The 20,773-nt window shown below is 44.3% G+C and overlaps 1 protein-coding gene across 2 annotated transcripts in view; it reads right to left on the bottom strand.

The window, feature by feature from the left end:
* Nucleotides 1–8,403: 8,403 nt before the first annotated feature.
* LOC126508404 (coiled-coil domain-containing protein 170-like) overlaps nucleotides 8,404–20,773 on the bottom strand; it is a 35,844-nt gene continuing 23,474 nt past the window's right edge. For both annotated transcript variants that reach the window (XM_050153627.1, XM_050153626.1), the window contains exons 6-10: nucleotides 20,232–20,534; nucleotides 17,950–18,147; nucleotides 13,546–13,752; nucleotides 10,735–10,956; nucleotides 8,404–8,641 (exon numbers count right to left, since the gene is read on the bottom strand). In XM_050153627.1, coding sequence (XP_050009584.1) covers nucleotides 8,483–8,641; nucleotides 10,735–10,956; nucleotides 13,546–13,752; nucleotides 17,950–18,147; nucleotides 20,232–20,534 — 1,089 coding nt within the window. In that variant the 3' untranslated portion in view covers nucleotides 8,404–8,482. The remainder of the gene's footprint in view (nucleotides 8,642–10,734; nucleotides 10,957–13,545; nucleotides 13,753–17,949; nucleotides 18,148–20,231; nucleotides 20,535–20,773) is intronic.

A 20,773-nucleotide genomic window follows, 5' to 3' on the forward strand; every position in this document is an offset into this window, starting at 1 on the left:
TCTGGAAGCTTCTTTCAGGGAGTCTGGAGACTGAAAAGCACCTCCATTCTGTGGTCTACCTCACCTTGGGGTGTGGAGAGGAGCTCTGTGGGTAGGGCAGACAACAGCAGACTGCCCGTGGCAGGAGTGGAACCCAGCGCCTGGCTGAGTTTTCAACTACCAATTGTGTGCCTGGACACTCGTGGCTTTGATCTCTCTCTGTGAAGTGGGAACGATACAGGAGCATACCTCACAGGAGAAACGGTGGATAGAAAATGCTTTGTTTGAGCTGGAGAGATGGCTCAGAGGTTAAGAGGGTTGAGTTCAGCTCCCAGCCACCACCTGGTGGCTCACAACCATAGACAGTGAGATCTGGTGCCCTCTTCTGGCGAGTAGGCAAACATGCAGACAGAACACTGTATACATAATAAATAAATACATTTTTTAAGACTGCTTCGTTTTTCAGAACTAGGGATTGAGCCTAGCATCCCGCACACACTAGCCAAGCACTCTATAGCTGAGCTCTGACCCCAGCCTGTTCCTAGGTGCTCTAGTTTAGTTTCTATTGCTGTGACAAAATACTGATGGGAGGCAACTTGAGGAGGAAGTTATGTCGTATGTATGTGTTGTGTGTACAGAGTCTGCAGGCACACACATCTGTGCACAAGCCTGCAGAGGCTAGAGAAGGATATCACGTGTCTTCCTCTATCACTTGAGACAGGGTCTCCCACTGAACCAGGAGCTCGCTGTTTAGTCTAGCTGACCAGCAAATTCTCAGAATCTGCCTCCCTATGCTGGGATTACAGGCACACACAACCAAGCCCAGCTTTTTAATGTGGGTGCCTGGGATTCAAACTCAGGTCCTTGTGCCTGCAGAGCAAGCATTTTTATCCATTGAGCTATCTCCAAGCCATACTTTTTATTTTGATACAAGGTGTGCAAGGCTGGTCTTGAACTTACCATTCTAGAGGATCCAATGCCTTCTTCTGACTTACACAGTCACAAGGCATGCAAGTGATGGACAGACATACACACAGATAAAACCCACACACACATAGTAAAACAATAAAAATAATTAAAAACTTATTTAGATTACTTTTTAAAAAGAGAAAGAGAGCTAGTTTCCTGGCACGGCTCATTTATCTCACCGTGAGCAAAGGAGTTTTCCAGAATCCTCACTCCCTAGAGAAGATTGTGTCCACCTTTTGCATTTGACATCCTTCGCCATGCAAGACCTGAAGACCTTCAGAAACTGATTCAGGCCTCACAAGTCTACAAAGGACCACCAGCTGTAGCATTGACTCAGAAATCCTTAGAAGCATTGCAAGCATTACAAAGCGGACTCATGTCTCCCCCTAGTGGATGGGAAACAATATGACTAGCTACATTCCTTTTCTTTCTTTTTGAGACAGGGTCTCACACAGAAGGCCTGGCTAGCCTTGAACTTGCTAGGTAGACCAGGATGGCCTTGAACTCACAAGGATTTGCCTGCATCTGCCTCCTACGTGCTGCAATTAAACATGTGTTCCACCGTGCCCAGTTTCAAGTCGCTATTGGTTTAAATCACTTTGGGATGAGTGTGACCCGTCGAAAATCAATCTCCAAGAGCAGGGCAAAAAGGAGGCTAGGTAATTAATTGGGCAAAGTGGCTGACGCTCAAATCGTCCTGGCAATGACTGAGTTGTGGAAGGGGTCGGCAACCAGCCGCCTGAAGTCTAAGCAAGCCTTTAGGGCCAGAAGTCTCAGAGCCCAGGCAGAGAGCTATAACACTGTAGGGCTAAGGGTCCTAATATCTCGGCCTGGAGGGTCCTACCACTAGAGGGCACCACTTGCCACTGCTTTTGCCTGCCTACGGCCACCACAGTTGACAGACACTGGAGAAAAGGAAAGGTTCCAGAGACTGGTATGTGAAGAAGGTCTCTTTGTCTTCCTGCCATTTCTATGCAAGTAGAGCAAATGGACCCATAGCCAGCTAGCAGGTATAAACTTTCACTTTATATAACACTTTCATTACAGGTATAGAAAATGTTGGGTCGAGGGGGCTGGAGAGATGGCTCAGTGGCTGAGAGCACCGTCTGTTCTTCCAAAGGTCCTGAGTTCAATTCCCAGCAACCACATGGTGGCTCACAACCATCTGTAATGAGGTCTGGTGCCTTCTTCTGGCCTGCAGGCATACACACAGACAGAATATTGTAGACATAATAAATAAATAAATAAATAAATAAATAAATAAATTTAAAAAAAAGAAAAGAAAATGTTGGGTCGGGGGGCTGGAGAGATGGCTCAGTGGCTGAGAGCACCGTCTGCTCTTCCAAAGGTTCTGAGTTAAATTCCCAGCAACCACATGGTGGCTCCAAACCATCTATAATGAGATCTGGCGCCCTCCTCTGGCATTTGGGTATACATGGAGGCAGAAAGTTGTATACATAATAAATAAGTATATCTTTAAAAAAAAAAAAAAAAGAAAGAAAATGTTGGGTCGGGATGTCACCAGAGGGAGACCAGAAAGTGACATTAAAGACAACATCTCATTTAGCATCTAGTGTGAGGAACCTCTAAATTTGACTAACCCCGAAGCTCACAATTGCCATAAAATCTGCCCTTCCATCTTCTGCTTGCTGCCTTTGGTGTACCCTGATCTGTCCTCACGGTAGCTCATCTAAGAGAGCTATGAATGCGCCATCCAGGGTCACATTCAACTGTAAGTTCAGTAGGGAAAACTGAACTCTTTCTTGTATCTTTGGAGGCAATGGAAGCTTTCCCATCAGCTCTCCTGAACACTGTGTCTCAGGCAAAACTGCCCGGGGTTAAGGGAATGGGATAGCTCAGTCAGCTCGTATAGCCAGCTCAGAGCACAGGACCACAAAGCAGTGTGGGACTCTAAACAAAAGGAACGCAGCAGAGAAAAAGGAAGGGGCTGCTAAGAAAGGAACCGAGAGTGTCGCTACGGTTAGAAAACTTCCTTGAGATCCAACCAGGACCGACCCTTCAGGCTTCGTTTGAAGCTGGTCATGGCGGCACCAGCCTGAAATCTGTAATCTGGATTCAGCCTGTGACCATAATATTTGGAAGCAGAAGCGGGAGAGTATTGTGGCCAGTTCAAGGCCAATAATGGGTTCCAAACTAGCTGAGGTTACTCTGTCACACAAATAAGTCCCCCAAAACTGAGAGTTGTGTCTCTCACACACCTATGATCCCAGAACTTAAGATGTGGTGGCAGGAAGATCCATTCAAGGCTGCAAGGTATGTGCCAGGCATGGTGGCACAGCTTTAATCCCTGTGCTTGGGAGGGAGAGACAAGATGATCCCTGCAGTTTTCAGGCCAGCCTGGTCTACATAGTGAGTTTCAGAACAGACAGGGCAGTGTTAGGAGACCCTGTCTCAAAAGCAAAAGAAAGGTGTTCAAGGCTAGCCTTGGACTACAAAGGGAGTTCAAGGCCACCTCTAGCTATGTGTGGTCCTGCCTCAAATAACAGAAACAAGATTCTGGAGAGCTGGGTCATAGCTAAGAGCAGATATTGCTTTTGGAGAGGACCTGGGTTTGATTCTCAGCCCCCACATCAGGCAGCTCACAGGTGCCAGTAACTCCAACTTCAGGGTATCTGGGAATCTCAGACGCCCTCCTCCAGCCTCCAAGGGCATCTGCATGCAGACACGCACACCCCCACACAGACACGCCCCCATACACACAATTAAGAATGGAGAAGAGATGGCTCAGCAGTTTAGAGAACTTGCTGCTCTTGCAGAAGACCCAGGTTTGGTCCCTAGCACCCACACACTAACTCACAACCACCTATAACTCAGTTCCAGGGGATCCAGTGCCCTCTTCTGACTTTCTCTGGTGTTGCAATCATGTCATGCAAATACAAATACTCAGACACACATATAGTAAAGAAATGTTTTAAGATAAATTCACAGGGCTGGAGAGATGTTACATCAAGCTTGACATTCAATCATCTAAAAAGCCAACCCTTGGGGCTGGAGAGATGGCTCAGAGGTTAAGAGCGCTGACTGCTCTTCCAGAGGTCCTGAGTTCAATTCCCAGCAACCACATGGTGGCTCACAACCATCTGTAATGAGATCTGGTGCCTTCTTCTGGCGTGCAAGTATACAAGCAAGCAGAACACTGTATATATAGTAAATAAACAAATCTTAAAAAAAAGATAAATTCACACATACACACACACACACACACACACACCAACTGGTGAGGTAGATGGATCTCCATGATTTTGAGGCCAGCTGGTCTACATAGTCAATTCTAGACCAGCCTAGACTACATAATGAGATTCTGTCACAAAGGAAAAAAATAAAAAATAAAAACCACCAGAAACTGCTCTAGAGGAGTCACTGGAACTCCAAGACAATAAATAAGCAGGTAAGGTATACCAAATGGAAAATTAGCATCACATATACGGCGGTAATAGTTAACACACACCTATAAAAAGCCTATTTCAAAGGTAAAACAATGAGCATGGCTTTTCTCTTAAGGCTTCCAGGGAACTCTCCCATCTAGTGTCCTCGTGTGCCGCAGCAGTGCCAGACACAGCAAGAATCTTTACAGCTTTCCCTCCTACCCAGGTCCTTAAAAGTCCTTAGTAGAAGCCAGGCTGTGGTGGCGCATGCCTTTAATCCCAGCACTTGGGAGGCAGAGGCAGGCAGATCTCTGTGAGTTCGAGGCAAGCCTGGTCTACAAAGGGAATTCCAGGATGGCCAGGGCTACACAGAGAAACCCTGTCTCAAAAGACAAAAATAATGACCAAAGTTCTAGTAGATACAATCAAAAATGGCATATTCATTTCAAATTTTCATCAACAGTGCATACAAATTAATTTATTCCATCCGTCTGACCTACTCCTGTTCTGATGTCCCTGGTCATTTTCCTGCAAATCCCTCATTCACCCACCCTTCCCTGCGAAACAAAGCCCCCTCTCCCTCCCCATAATACAGTCTTACTCACGGCTCTCTAAAATCGTGGCTACCAACAGCAGTGTTTAGAAGGGATAAGGATGCTAAATAACAGAGGTGTTAACTTGCAGGTTGATTTCAAAATCATTACAGAAACTCATCAGCATAAGGGGTTGGCAAATGATACCAATCAAAATGATATGAAAATGATATCAAAATGATATGAAAATGCTGGAGGGGCCAATGGCTAAAAGGTGACAAGCTCTTTTACCACCAACTCTGGCCACCAGAGTTTATCTCTGAGAATCCACAAGGTGGAGGGAGAGAAACGACTTCAGCAATTACCCTCCAACCTCCACAAGGTCTGGATACCCACACTCGTCTATACGCACACGAAATCTTTCCGTTTGCTTTTGGTTTGGGTTTGTTGTTTTTCAAGATAGGATTTCTCTGTGTCTCTTGAGCTTTCCTGGAACGCTGTAGACCAGGTTGGCCTCTAATTCACAGAGACCTGCCTCTTCTTCCTGAGTTCTGGGATTAGAAGCCTGCCACCGCCTGGCAAAAAAATATATACATATATATGTATAATTTTATGTATATATGTGATTGTCTATATGCTTGTATGTGCTCCATGTGTGTGCCTGGTGCTTGTGGGGGCCAGAAGAAAGTGATTCACCACCACGATCTGGACTGATATATGTATTAAAAGAAATGAACTGGGCATGGTGGCACACCTTGCCTCTCATACTTGTAATACTTGGAAAGAAAGCAATCTCTTTGAGTTTGAAGCCAGCTTGGTCTACATAGTGAGACCCTGTCTCAAAAACAAAATACAAACAATAAACAAAGACCATATCAGGGTAGGTGTGGGGTAGTTAGAATTTGGTAAGCTATCATAAAATTACTAATTTACGTGAGAAACTGAAAGTATTAAATCTGTGCATTTTAAATCTTTGCACAGCTGAGTACAGGTGTAGCTCGCTTAGGGGAAGCTTGCACACGCAGAACTTTTGCCAACACTGCAAAGTTCTGGAAACCCTCCCTGATCTTCGCATTTAGAGCCGGAACCGGGTCTTGCAGAACCGTTGAGAGACAGTAGAATGTCGCCCCACCCGCCACCTGCTCCTACCCTGGGCACAGCAGCAAAGTCACGGAAGTCACCCGCCTTCCGCTGCGGAGACCAGCACGCCTCCCAAAAGAGCAACCCCGCCCCGGCCCCAACCCGGCCCCGCCCTGGTACCACCCCCGCGGCTTGATTGGCGGCATGCCGTTTACTGTGCGCGCAAGCGCAGCACGGCCAGCGCGAGCTCGGTAGAGATATCCTATTAGCTGAACTGCTGGGAGCTGTAAGACCTCAAGTTTGGTCGCCCCCGCACAGCAAATTCTGTGCAGGAAGGTGGCCCTGGCCTAGGTGGCCACTTCGGTATTCTGAACCGCAGGCAAGGACATTGGGTAGGATCCCTCCTTGTGGAAGGGAACACTTAGAGGTAAAGGCCAGGGCAAGGTGATGGACGAGAATTTAGGGTGATCCCCGGAGCCTCATGACTCCTGCTTTGGCCGCTGAAGAACAGAGCTGAAGTAGACTATGTCTTGGGGCTGGGCCCTCTAGCTCAGGTGCTTGTAGTACTGTAAATTAAGTAAGTGCAGAAAATTGTCAGAATGGTTGAGACTACCCACAACCCCATCATCAGAACTCAGAGATCCAGGCCACGTTTAATGTCTTAATTTTGAGATAAAGTTTAGATTCTAAGTAGCTCCAGCCTTGGGTGGCCAAGCCGTTCTCGACAGACCTTCCGCAAGAACCAAGCACAACCCTCTGAGTTTCTCGCCGTGTTTATCTTTCTGAACGAGACCCACTTCCTCAAACCCGAGTTCTCCACCTCTCTATGTCTGGCCCTAGAGCCTCTAGTTTGGCCGCTGAGAAAAATTCAACTTTCTAGTTGACGTCTCCTGGTCAAACACCAAAAGAGATCTGAACCAATGGGTGGGATAGCTGTACTTGGGCTATGGTTGGGCATTTGGATAATATGTGCCTGGTACAATTATGCCCAAAACCACTTTAAAATAGTAAATGTATTTTCATAGAATATGTAGACAATCTGTAGGCGTGGCATTGCCTGCTCATAAAGCGTATACGTGGTCAATTTTAATGGATACTAAATAACAGCTTCAAAATGTCCAGTCACCAAACCTGACTATATTAGGTTCCAAGGCAGTAGAGGATTGAGGTTGTTGATCAACTGACCTTAAAACAAGATAGTCAGCCCTAGGGATGTAGTTCGGTAGTAGAGCGCTTGCCCAGCATGTGTGAGGACCCTGGATTTGATCCCCTGCACTGTAAATACAAAAAGTCAAAAATGGGAACGTAATTCTGGGCTGTGCGAATGGTCTGATTTGAGGAATTGGAGAAGCAAATGAAGAACACCAGAGAAATGGTGGCATGACAGAGGGGGCTTTCAAATGAAGGAAGGAGCTGGGCGTGGTGGCACGCGTCTTTAATCCCAGTGCTCAGGAGGCAGGGGCAGGCAGATGTCTGTGAGTCTGAAGCCAGCCTGGTTTATAGACCTAGTTCCAGGTCAGCATCTGTAACTCCAGCGTCAGAGGATCTGCCCTCTTCTGCTTCCCCGGGCACTGCACACTCATGATGCACATACATACATGCACACGTACATGTATGATACACATACATACATACAGGCAAGACACTCATGAAAAACAAATAAATCTTAAAAGTAATAAAAATGAAGGAAGATCATGAGCCAAGGATATGAGAAAACCAGGCCTAGTGGCGTGGCCTGTAATCCCAGCACTCAGGATGTGAGATCAGTTGTGATCGTGAATTTGAGTCCAGTCTAAGATACTTAGCGTGCTCCCGTCTCAAGGGGGAGAGAAAAAAGCCACCTCTAGAAATAGGAAAGGCTACGAGTGTGAAGCCATCCTGGGCTACAGAACAAAAACCCTTGCTCAAAACACAAATGTAAATGAATGTAGTCACTATTCAGTGGGAAATGGGCCTACATTAGGGAGACACTATTCAATGCTAGAACAATAGCCACAATACAGTCTATGGTCCATTCTATTCACAAGAATTCTCCTATCCCTCAGCAGGTCACATCTGGGCGAGTTCCAGCACAGGTTCCAAAGCTGCAGAGAAACCCTGTCTCAAAAAAAAAAAAAAAAAAAAAAAAAAAAAAAAAAAAAAAAAAAAAACAAAAAACAAAGATAGAACCAATTAAGAGACTATAACGTTATCTGCTTTTCTAAGGGGGGTTGTTGTTCAATAAATCATTCCTTCAAGACATGGGTTATTTTGACTGTGATTATAAATATTGCGGCTAAGAATGTGTTTATGATTCATATCCTGCCTAAAACACTGTCGGTAAAGGTAATTAAATAATTATCATGTATCACCAGTGACAATCAAGACTGAGCGAGAAATAAATATGAAGATCACCACAAAGTAAAGGCAAACACCAAACACAGGAGAGAAGAGACTGTAGGTGAAACTTTCCCAGTTTTATTCACAAGGCAGCTATTCTCACAGAGCCGCAAGAACGTAAGTGAGTTCTTGACAGCAAGTAGAGGCCGAACGTGCTCACTTGTCCTGTCCGGTCTCACAGTGAGAAGCCGCCTTTACCTTGTTGGAGATTTCATAAACTTGGATGACAAGCTTCAGCTGATTAATGGCTTCCTTGTCTGCTGTTTTCATGTTCAACCCCAACATCTTCATAATGGTTTCTCGAAAGTCGGCAAGCTGTAAGGAGCCACCGAGAAAATCAATACGTCATTGCCGTGAGTCACCCCCTCACTGTGGACGATGAAATTGGAGCAGACGGAAATGTAACTCTATGAAATGTTTCTTTAATGCAATACATCCCATGGGCAGGGGTAGGGGTGGGGGTGGGGAGATGGTCAGAGGGTCTGTTGTGCAGCTAAGCTAGGCTTGAATTCACTTTCTCCCTCTGTCTCAAATGCTGCAATTACAACCAGGCTCACACCATGCCTAGGTTCAGCGGTGTTTTCAAGATACAAAAAATCCATTCTATTACAGGACTTCTTCATTATTCTCTCTCTCTCTCTCTCTCTCTCTCTCTCTCTCTCTCTCTCTCTCTCTCTCTTAGATTTTCAAGACAGGGTTTCTCTGTGTAACAGCCCTAACTGTCCTGGAACTAGCTCTTGTAGACCAAGCTGGCCTCGAACTCACAGAGATCCGCCTGCCTCTGCCTCCTGAGTGCTGGGATTAAAGGCTTGCACCACCACCATCTGGCTATTATCTCTTTTTCATTTTGTACTTTTGTACATTAAACCTAATTTTATTACTACTGACATTTCATTCATAATGTAATGACTTTTTTACTTTTATTCATTTGCACACGTCTGTGTGAGGGTCAGAAGACATCTTTCAGGGGTCCATTCTCTGCTTCCACCCTGTGGGTCCCAGGGCTTGAACACAGGCTGGGAAGGTTGGCGGCAAGCTCCTTTACCCCGCTGAGCTATTGCGCCAACGTATTTTTTTGTATTTGTTCTATGCTCAGTCTAGCCCAAAACTCCTGGGCTCAGGTGACCCGTGTGCCTCCATCGCCTGCACTGGGTACTTCTGGCGTGTGCTCCTGGGTGTGACAAACTGCCTTTGGAAACAACAGCCTTCGATGCCCATCTCTCCATCCTTACTCCAAAGGACAAAGAAACCAACAAGGACAGCGAATGAAAAATCACCCGCAAAGCCAACTGAAGGAAAGTTAACAGCTTTCACTTCGTATGTGAGGGGGACATGAATTTCCTGAACCAGCTCCAGAGGGCGGTGAACTCGATGAGATGGTGTGTGACGCGGAGAGCCTTAATCCCCAGATGCAATGTTGCTAACAAGCCTGAGACCTGGGGGATTATTAGCACACTGGCCAGTGGGAGATGAAAACAGAGAGGTTTGGACGTATGAGACCCAGAGATGGCAGAAGGAGTTCAAGCCCCGCTCAGACAACTGAGTGAGGAGACCCTGTCTCAAAAGGACGACTTTAAGGAGCAGGGTTCAGAGCTTGGTGTGCTTTTCTAGCGTCTGAGAGGCCCCGCATCAGTACCAGTACCCAAAAGAAGAAATAGAAAGGGAGAAAACTAAAGCATGCACCGTTGCTTTTCCAACAGAAGAGGGCAGTGTTCAGCTAAATTAATCATCTAGTCTAGTGACCCGGCAAGGGCTCCAAAGCAGGAAGATGGAAAGATGGGGCAAATACAAGGACTTTAACGTGAATAAGGGGCCGGGAAAGACTGCTCAGCGCTTACGAGCACATATTCCTCTTTCAGAGGACCAGAGTTCAAGTCCCAAACTGCATGCCAAGTGGCTACCAGTCACCTGTGACTGATCAGGGACGCTGGCCTCTGAGAACGCCACACACGCAGCACATGCTCACGCAGACACCCTCGTGATTAGGAACAAAGCAGTCTTTAAGAAATATAAAGTGGATAAATAAATAACAAGTTACATGGAACTACCTTAGGACAAAAACGGGAAGACTGTATTGTCTGACTTGTTCAGGTGATAAAATGCACCTCTGTCACAGAACCGAAATATCAAACTACATGATTCTAGGTGGCCGTGTTCCCTGTCATATGGGAAACAACAGCTGCTAGCAAACCCGACACCAAGAAGAGAAGAAGGAAGGCCTTGTAAGGGGCTAGGTGCTGATTGCGGGGTCCAGGGACACATCTGGCCTTGTAAGAGGCTCCGTAGTCCAAATCATCTCTGATGCCATTAGCCAAAATGTCCCTTTTTGTCAAAGTTAGCTAAAGTCTAAGTTGAGGTGAGTGTTGAGCACGTCAATGAAATCTGTTTTTAACATAGCTGTAAGATACCTCTTGCTCCCGTCCGGAGACGCCCTTCAGTGCGTTCCTGATGGTGGTGGAGGGCTCAGGAGGGCCCGGGGCTGGCACCTGGCGGACATTCTCCTTCTCTGCTCTCACTGCCTGCGCTGCTGAGTCTGGTGCGGTTTTCAGGTTGTCTGTTTTGGCAGCGGTCTTGTCTTTCACTGCTTCAACTTTTGTTACAGATTGCCTGAGCCTCTCAATTGTCTTGTCCTGTGTGAGGTTAAAAGGAAAGGGAAAGGAAGGAGGAAAAATGTGCTTAGATCTGGAAGCAACAGACTGGTCAACTCAACTTTGTGTTGGGGCAGGGTCTCACGACTTCCTGGCTGGAACTTGGTAAATAGACCCAGCTGGCCTTGAATTTGCAGAGATCTTCCTGTCTCTACTTCCCTAAGGCTGGGATTAAAGGCTTGTGATACCATTCCTGGCTCACAGGCCTTAAAACAAAACAAAAAACACTTCATTAAAAAATACATGGAAAGCAAATCTTACCAGTTTTTTTAATTAAGATTCTCTTTCTTCACTTTAATATTCATTAATAACCTACTTTTTCCTACCAGTTTTATATACTGAACTCAAGGAATTTAAAGAGGTTTAACAGATTATGTCTTCTACGATATTATACTCTATGTTAACTTAACTTTAAAACAGAAAATAACCAATTCTGCAGCAGACAAATATCCTGATAAACTGTCCAGCAGTTTATTGCCCATCTGGTCAATTTAGTACATGCTTGACTTTAGATACAATACAACTAACTCTTGAAATAGTATAGAAGCTAGGAGGCCCCAAAGCAGAAGAAAAAAAATTAGTTAAAAACAAAACAATCTATTAACCCAATAAGGCACTATAGTAAAAGCTGAGTGTGCACACTTGTGACCTCAGCAATTCACAGGCTGAGGCAGGAAGATCAGAGTTCTAGACCAGCCCAAGCTATTTGGTGAAATCCTTTATCAAACAAACACCAGAGGAAAACCAAAAGAAGGCATTGGAGAGATGACCCAGCCAATACGAGTGCTTACAGCTCTTGTAGAGGACCTGGGTTTAGTTCCTATAACCCACATCAGGCTGCTCACAACCTCCTGTAACTCTAGCTCCAAGGGACCCAATGTCCCCTTCTGAGCTCTGTGTCAGTTGGGTGCATATGGAACACACAAACTCATGCAAGTGTGTGCACATAAAATAAAAACATATAAATAAATAAATAATATAAATAAAGCTTTAAANCATGCACATAAAATAAAAACATATAAATAAATAAATAATATAAATAAAGCTTTAAAAATTAAAACAAGGGCTGGAGAGATGGCTCAGTGGTTAAGAGCGTTGACTGTTCTTCCAGAGGACCTGAATTAAATTCCCAGCAACCACATGGTGGCTCACAACCATCTGTAATGAGATCTGGCGCCCTCTTCTGGCCTGCAGGCACACATGGAAGTAGAATGTTGTATACATAATAAATAAATAAAATGTTTTAAAAAATGAAAACAAAATGCAAATGGTTTATAGTTGTGATGATTTGACTAGTCGTTACTTGAGAAATGGTGAGCTATGCATGGGTTTCCACAGGATTAACAACATCTTGTCTGGGGGTTTCGCAGACATCCAATTTATTGTCCTGTAGCAGTGGTTTTCAACCCCAGGACTGCAAACCCTCTGGGGGTCAAAGGACTCTTTCATAGGGGTTGCCCAAGACCATGAGAAAACACAGATATATATGCTACAATTCATCAGCAGCAAAGTTGCAGTTATGAAGTAACAGCGAAATAATGTTAGAATCACCACAACATGAGGAGCTGCATTAAAGGGTCGAAGCATTAGGAAGGTTGAGAACCACTGGGTTATAGGCTTTAATATTATTTTGCATGTATACAAAATCATTTTAATTGTATGTTTATGCATGTGTGCATGCATTTGTGCCTATGTGTGTGTATGCGTGTGCGCATGCCACAGCGCTGTAAATGACCTAGCAGGAATGAAGCTGTTCTAAGGAGACAAAGTTTTTCTCAATGGATTATCAGACTATTCAAGAAATGACCCCAAAAAATGGGAATTTTCACAGAAACCCCATGCTGGGAGAAGGAAAAGTCACCAGACAGAGGGGAAACTTGTCTGCTAGGAGGAAATTTTACAAAATTCAAACAACTTGTCAGACCAATTTCCGGGATGAGACTGAGGCCCAGACAATGATGGATCCAATGGTAGTGAGGACCTCACCTTGGCCAGGAACGTTCAGACTAAATGTGGATGTTTAAATTGTGATCTCATTTCAAGCCCCCAAAGATGGACTTGGGGCATTCACTGGATCTCTTTGTCTTTCTTCACAATGTGACCAAACTGAAGAAAGCTCTTTTATTTTTTTGCTTTCCACTAATAATTTGGTCCCTTTAAAAATATATGTATATATGTATATATATTTTTTATTTAACGTGTCTAGGTGTTTTGCCTGCATGTATGCCTATGTATCATGTGCATGCAGTGCCTGAGAGGTGAGAAGATGGTCAGGTTGGATCCCCTGGAATTGGAGTTAGAGATGGTTCTTAGCTATCAGATGGGTGCTTGGCATTGATCCTGAGTCCTCTGGAAGAGAAGCCGGTGCTCTTAACCCCTGAGCCATTTCTCCAGACCCCTAATTTGGTTCTTTCTTTTGGCTTAGTGAATGGTGGAACCTGGCTCAGGCCACTTAGTAACGAACTAAACAAGTAAAAGGTATAAGAGTTGACACGGGGAACTATGCAGCTGAAACAGGAAGAGCCCGAAGCACGGGGAATGTCTGACAACCCCGTGTCCCCCTTCACTTACTTTAAGGACATTTATTCTTGTCAGTTGAGTTTTCATGTTTTTATTTGACAGTTTCAAATCGCTAAGCTGCTTCTGGAGTCTCTGAATTTTCTCCTCCATTCTTGGGGCTGCAGCCGTCTTCCAGTTCTGCTCGACATCCAGTAACATTTCTAACTGTTTGAACTTCCTGTGTTTATCCGTCTGGGCAGTCCGAGTCCTGGCGTTTTCCTTTGTAAATAAGAGTATTGAAATTAAGAACTGCACTTTAATATGTTCCAAGTGAGATTTAATGCTAATTGCACAAGTAGAATATCTGTTGGCATAAATATGAACTAATAAAATCATCAGGAAAATCAAATGTGTAAATGAAAATGACTCAGTGCCGTAAGGGATATAGTTAAGCAATCAATTTTATAATAAAGTATTATGTGTTAGCAGAGATTCATCCACCTTCCTGAGAATGCATTAAAATGTAGGAAGTATCTGGATAAATATTCGCCCACAACACGATGTGCAATAACTAGTAATGGAAAAACTGGAACCCCTGCCGTTGTTGAGTCAGAAGAGCTAAACTATGCATGATAAAATATACATTCCCTAGAAACTGCCTCTAACATATCTATTAAAATAATAGTGATGTTGCTCAATGGAAAAATGGGCTTTGCTTATTTCAGTTGTGGTAAGATATTCATAGAATGCCAGGTGGTGGCGGCACCGCCTTCGATCCCAGCAGGAGGCAGAGGTCGGTGGACTGCTGAGTTCAAGGCCAACCTGTCTACAGAGCAAGTTCCAGGACAGCCAGAGTTACACAGAGAATTCTGTCTTTAAAGCCATATATATTTTTTCCGTGTATATATTTATATGTTCATAGAAGATAATCAAAAGAAAATATTCTCATATGATACTGTTTCCTCAGAGTCTTGGAGTTTATCGGTGTTTTGGAGGAGGGTTTGTGAGACAGGTGCTCATGGATCTCTGAGCTAGAACTCACCGTTGCTGGGGGTGTCCTTAACTTCTAATCCCCCAGCCTCTGCCTCCAGAATGATGGGATTACAGGCACGTGCCGCCGTGCCTGGTTATGTGTTACTGGGTATGGAACCTAGGACTTCCTTTAGGCTAAGCAAGCGCTTTACCACCTGAGCTTCCTCAGCCCGTGTGTTTATATCTTTATTATTTACCACCTTACTGGAGTGACTTCTTAAGCCCAATAGCTTTTTTTCTTGGTGTTCTGAGTATCTTGGGGATTTTCGATCTGACTTTTCTCATTATATTGTTTAGATGAATGTATTTCTTTTAAATCTCCTCTCCTCCCTCCTTGTTTTCTCTCCTCCCCTTCCCCCCCCCTTCCCCACCCTCTCTTCTCTCCCCATCCCCACCGTGACGGAAATCAAACCAAGGTTTTAAATACGCTAAGCACATGCTCTGTAGCTGAGTTCCACCAAGAGTCCCTAGATTTTTGATTCGTTGCCCCTAGAGGGCAAAATATTCTTTTATATTTTCCTTTTCTGTGCATATAAATCGTCTTAGTTCCTTTCTATTGCTGTGAGGAGCTATCATGATCAAGGCAACTTATAAAAGGAGGCACTAAGTTGGGGGGTTTGCTTACAGTTTCAGAGGGTGAGTTCACGACCATCGTGGCAGGGAGCATGGGCGGCAAGCAGGCTAAGAGCTTACTTCTTATTCACAAGTTAGAGGCAGAAAAAGACTGAGCCCACACCCAGTGACACACCTCCCCCAATAAGACCACACCTCCCAATTCTTTCCCAAACAGTTCTACCAACTAGGAAAGAAGCATTCAAATATACATACCCACGGGGGCCGTTCTCGCTCAAACCATCATGCAAGCATAGCTTGTTTTCACCTTCATTAGAAAAGCTTGCCTGGGCTGTCTACTTTATCTTCCTAAAGAACATTTTACTAGTTTGTTTTGACATATGTATTATTTATAGTGGAAACATAATAGACTACAATATAATGTCATTGAAATTTTTACATGCACTGAAAAACAACAAACAGAAAATGTCACCAGACTCAATTGGTTGTGATGTTTACTTTATTGCAATGGTGAGGTACCACAGCGATGGCTGAACGATGCATGCCTAAGTAATTGGTTCCTGGGATGGCAGAGGCAAAAAGAGGAATGGGACAATTACTATTGCTTTCCTGAGACCTTTTGAAAGAAAAGTGAAAAGAATTTCTTAAAATCTAATGAATTGTTTAAATTTTTGCATATAAATGAATTATTATTACTCAAAAGCAGGCGCAGAAGGCATGCTCAAGCTTGATTACTATAAGGCAAGTTTTTTTTTTTACATCATTTCAGAGTGAGCTTGGCACGGTGACACAGGGCTTGAATGGCTGCAGAGACAGGCAGCTCTCTGTGAGTTCGAGGCTGGCCTGGCCTCCATATCAAGCTGCATAGTGAGATCCTGTCTCAAAAGGCAAAAACAAACATTTCAGAATGATGGAGCATTTTGCTTACATTCACGTATGTGTACCGTGGACGTGCCTGGTGCTTGAGGAAGCCAGGATAGGGCATTAAGTCCCCTAGAACTGGAGTTTCAGATAGTTGTGAGCCATGATATGGGTGCTGGGAATCAAACCCAGGTCCACTGCAAGAGTAACAAGTGCTCTAAACTGTTGAGCCACCTCTTCAGCCCCAATGACAGAGGTTTCTGGGTTTTGTTTGTTTGCTTCTTTCTTTTTTCTGTTTTTTTTTTTTTCCTTAAAAAAAAAAATACTGAATGGTCCCAACACTTGGGAGGCAAAGGTAGGTGGATCTCTATGTGTCTGCAGCCAACCTGGTCTGTGTAGCAAGTTCTAGATCAGCCGAAGCCACAGGATAAGATTCTGATTCCCAGCACATCAAAGGAAACAACACAAACGCACACTGATGGATGAACAGACTCTTAGTCAGTGACGAGTGAGGTTGTACGTCAAGCCAGATCATTCTAGAAGAGTGTGGCACAGGTTGGCACATGGCACAGAATTCTCTGCCGAGTGGGCTGAAACGGAAAGAGAAACTCCTGGAAATAAATTGCAGCCATTCCTATCCTTTCGGTTTGCCCCTTCCCTCACAGAAACATGGAATCAGGAAGCAGAGAAGGTGGATGGCGTACACAGGAAGGGTTGAGGGATGTCATCAGTGCCCCTCACAGACGCCCATCATGTCACCTGTCATGGTACCTTGAGTCCCACCACGAGAGAGCCATTCCTTTCAGTGCATTTCCCGTTCGTCCCATTTAAAAGTGAATGAAGGAGCTGGAGGGATGGCTTGGTGGCTGAGAGCACTGGCTGCTCTTCTAGAGGACCTGGGTTCAATCCCAGCCCCCACATTGCAGCTCACAGCTGTCTTAACTCCACTTCCGGGGGACCCGACACCAGTGGAAAAAACACCAATGCACATTAAAAAAAAAAAAAGAATAAATAAATTTTTAAAAAGCTCAATTAAATTTTTGGGGGTTTTTTTTGTTTGTTTGTTTGTTTTTCAAGACAGGGTTTCTTTGTAGCTTTGGAGCCTATCCTGGAACTAGCTCTTGTAGATCAGGCTGGCCTCGAACTCACAGAGATTCGCCTGCCTCTGCCTCCCAATTGCTAGGATTAAAGGCATGTGCCACCACCGCCCCAGCGTAAAAAAAATTTTTTTAAAGTGAATTAAGTTATTTATCAGTCAGAGGAGTTGGTACATGTCTCTAATCTCAGCTAGACTATGAAGACAGGGGCACAGGAACTATAAATTTAAGGTTAGCCTTGGCTATGTTGAGAGTTTTGGTCTAGCCTGGGCTATATTATATTGCCAAACTAAACCTTGTCCAAAAATAATATTAAAAATAAGATTCATATTAGCGGGCTGGAGAGATGGCTCAGTGGTTAAGAGCATTGCCTGCTCTTCCAAAGGTCCTGAGTTCAATTCCCGGCAACCACATGGTGGCTCACAACCATCTGTAATGAGGTCTAGTGCCCTCTTCTGGCTGCAGACATGCACACAGACAGAATATTGTATACATAATAAATAAATAAATAAATAAATAAATAAATAAATAAATAAATAATTTAAAAAATATTCATATTAGCAAGCACCATCATAATACTTATCAAATATAAACACAATACATATGAGAGATAAGAAAAGATGAGGGACTTTTTTTAGAAAATCAAAAGCAATAAGGATTTGAGGCAAATTCCCCTCTTTCTCATTCCCAAGAAAAGTATAAGCCAGATGTGCACACTGTGGTCCCAGCCCTTGGGGAGCTGAGATGGGGATGCTGCGAGTTTGAGTACAGCCAGGGCTACACAGTAAGATGCTAACACATACATACACACAACATAGAAACTCAGCAGCTTTAGTCATGTTTAAGCTATTGATAAAGTAGAATAAAATGTGACCCTTCCCAGAGAGCCTCGTCACCCTCGGGAGACGCTTACCTTCTTCCTGCACGTGTCGAAACTCCTCAGGGAGTAGTTGACAGCGGCCTGTCCTTCCAGGTGTTGCAGGGGTCTTTTCTGTCCAGTGTAACTTCCCTCCGTTTGGGGCAACCTTGCAGCAGCTTCTTCGTAAAGGTGGTACAGCTGCTCCAATCTCTCAGTGAGCATCTGAGTTTCCTGCTGCAGGGCTTCAGTTTTCTGCAAGACATGACATTAAATAAACATTCCCATGTGTCCAGGCGTCCCACACCATTCCAAGTATATGCAAGTTCTACTTCTATAGACGCTGAGGTGGCACTGAGTGACCAAAGAGATGAGTAGATTTGACACTTACTTTTTTATTGTATGAATGTGTGTTTGGCCTACATGTATGTTTGTGCGTCACACATGCTCAGTATCCAAGGAGACCAGAAAAGGTATCAGGTCTTTTCTTGGAACTGGAATTACAAATGGTTGTGAGCCACCGTGTGGGTGCTGGGAATTGAACCCAGGTCCTCTGCAAGAGTAGCGAGTGCTCTTATTCACTGAATGTGAAGCAAGTCATCTCTACAGCACTGGTTGTTTGGATTTTTGAGACAGATATTTAGTCTATTGGCCAGAAAAATCTTGAACTCACAACATTTCTCCTGCTTTAGCTTCTCAAATCCTAGTATTATAGTTATGGATCATACTATAGATCTATAGATAATGGATATATCCATTGTTTTGAGAAATAAATAGAAAACCTTAGTACACAAAGATAAAATATATTCATAGTGGGAAATAAAGTTGCATACTGATTTTTGCTGCTGTTCTTTGGGACAGGGTCTTGCTATGTAGCCCAGGCTGCCCTGGAATTCACAATGATACCCTCAGCTTCTTACAACCTGGGATTAAAGGCATGGGCTGTCATGCCCAGCTAATACAGTGCTATTAAGCAAATGTGTGTGGATCCTGTGCTGAACTCCACTACTCACTTTTCATCTGTTAACCCACTGAGTCTTTGCAGCCACACTGAAAGCGGGAATAACAGCTCTTCGCTCCAATTACAAACGGAGCTAAAGTGCTTGGACGATAAGTAAGCTGCCCAAGAACACGCCGCCGGCAGAGGGTGGAACTTGGGGTCACAGCAGGACTCTGTGCTCTAACCAAGTTATCGTGTCTCCAATACAGTGGAGGACAGCCTGTTCTCTTCTTCCGCTTAGTAATAAAAATGCAATCAAACTTACAATGAAGAGCTGGAGAGATGGCTCAGCATCCAACACCCAGGTCAGGTGTGGGAGGCACAGGGGTCCTCGTGCTCACAGAGAAGGACTAGAGGAACCAGGAATGTTAAACATGCAGGGTTATCTCTTCAAAGAGAGGGATGCGGGACCCGCTTTCTGCCCTGAAGTCTGGGAGCCGATGTGATTAATAACCTGGTGACCTTTTGCGTTATTTGTGTGGCCAAGATAACCATATTGGATACACCCCCAGATACTTACCATGAGTTTTTCAATCAATAGAGCCCATCTTTATGGAAGATGTCACATGTACTTTATAGCAAGTTTTGATGTAGTCATAGCATAAGGTTTACTGTGCACAAGGGATTGAGTTAGTTTTTCACCAAAAAGATTGAGGAAAGTTTTTCACCAAACTGTGATGTGTTTAAATATGCTTAAAAGAAACTGCTTGGGGTCAGACTCTCAATCAACACCGGCTACGGAGCCATGTTGAACTGAACTCCTTCTGGCTTCCTGAGAATCCTTATCTCCTGGCTGGTGGCTGCAGAGGTCCCTCACAGTCAGGGAGCTGACAGCTACTCACAACTCTAGTTCAAGGGGATCTGAGGTCCTCTTCTGGCCTCTCTGGGGACGCATATAAATAGCATACATTCACATACATGCACACATAAAATAAAAAAAAAAACAAATCTTTAAAAACTGCAACGGAACGAAAGATCTTACTAATGGGCTAATATCAAAATCTACATATTAAACTAATGAAATTGGGTAAAGGGGGAGATGGCTCAGATGGTTTGCGGTGCCAACATTGAGGACCCAAGTTTGAAGATTTACCACTCCTAAAAAGCTTGGTGCACATCTGTAATCCAAGCGCCAGAGACAGACAGGCTGATTCTCTTGAACCCACTGGCCAAAGTCGCCAAGTCAGTGAGCGCTGGTGAACACACCCAAGCTCTACCTCTGGCCTCCACATGCTCTGACACACGTGTGCATGCATCACCACATGCATAGGTACACATGCACACACAAAAGCATGCACTCACTACATGGGAAAGAGCAACTTTTCGACAGCACACTTACAGATTTCCACAGCCGCTCGTTTGCACCCATTTCCTGGATCCTCTCTTTCACCGCTTCCTCTGTGGCTAGTATGGGGCCAATGCTGTCACTCAGAAGAGTAGCCAACTGGCCAAGGAAGTCCTGGTGATGGGCTTGCTCGGGCGTGGCTTCCCAGCTGCAGGAGTATGGAGGTCTGTCGAACTCAGAGGCCAATTTTTCTTTGTGGAGCAAATCTTGTTGATATTTACCCACAATGTTTTGCCCATCAGATGGTCCTTCAGAGTAAACAATGTCTCCCTCAAAGTCAGAAGCTTCGCCATTGTCCTAAACGTACCAACACACAGATTAAACGTCCCATCTGAAACTTAATGCAGATATATGTGTCTCTTCTTGTGAACTATAACACAAAACCTCAGGGGAAAAGAGCCTTAATTAGTCATGAGTTGTTGGGTCTATAGAGCGAGTTCTAGAATAGCCAGTGCTACAAAAAGAAGCCCTGTCTTGAAAAAATCAAAAAAAAAGAAAAGAAACAGTATCTTTTTTTTTTTTTTTTTTTTTTTTTT

Source organism: Alexandromys fortis, unplaced genomic scaffold (assembly GCF_014885135.2).
Source record: "Alexandromys fortis isolate MF-2015 unplaced genomic scaffold, M_Fortis_MF-2015_v1.1 scaffold_82, whole genome shotgun sequence".
Classification (NCBI taxonomy): domain Eukaryota; kingdom Metazoa; phylum Chordata; class Mammalia; order Rodentia; family Cricetidae; genus Alexandromys; species Alexandromys fortis.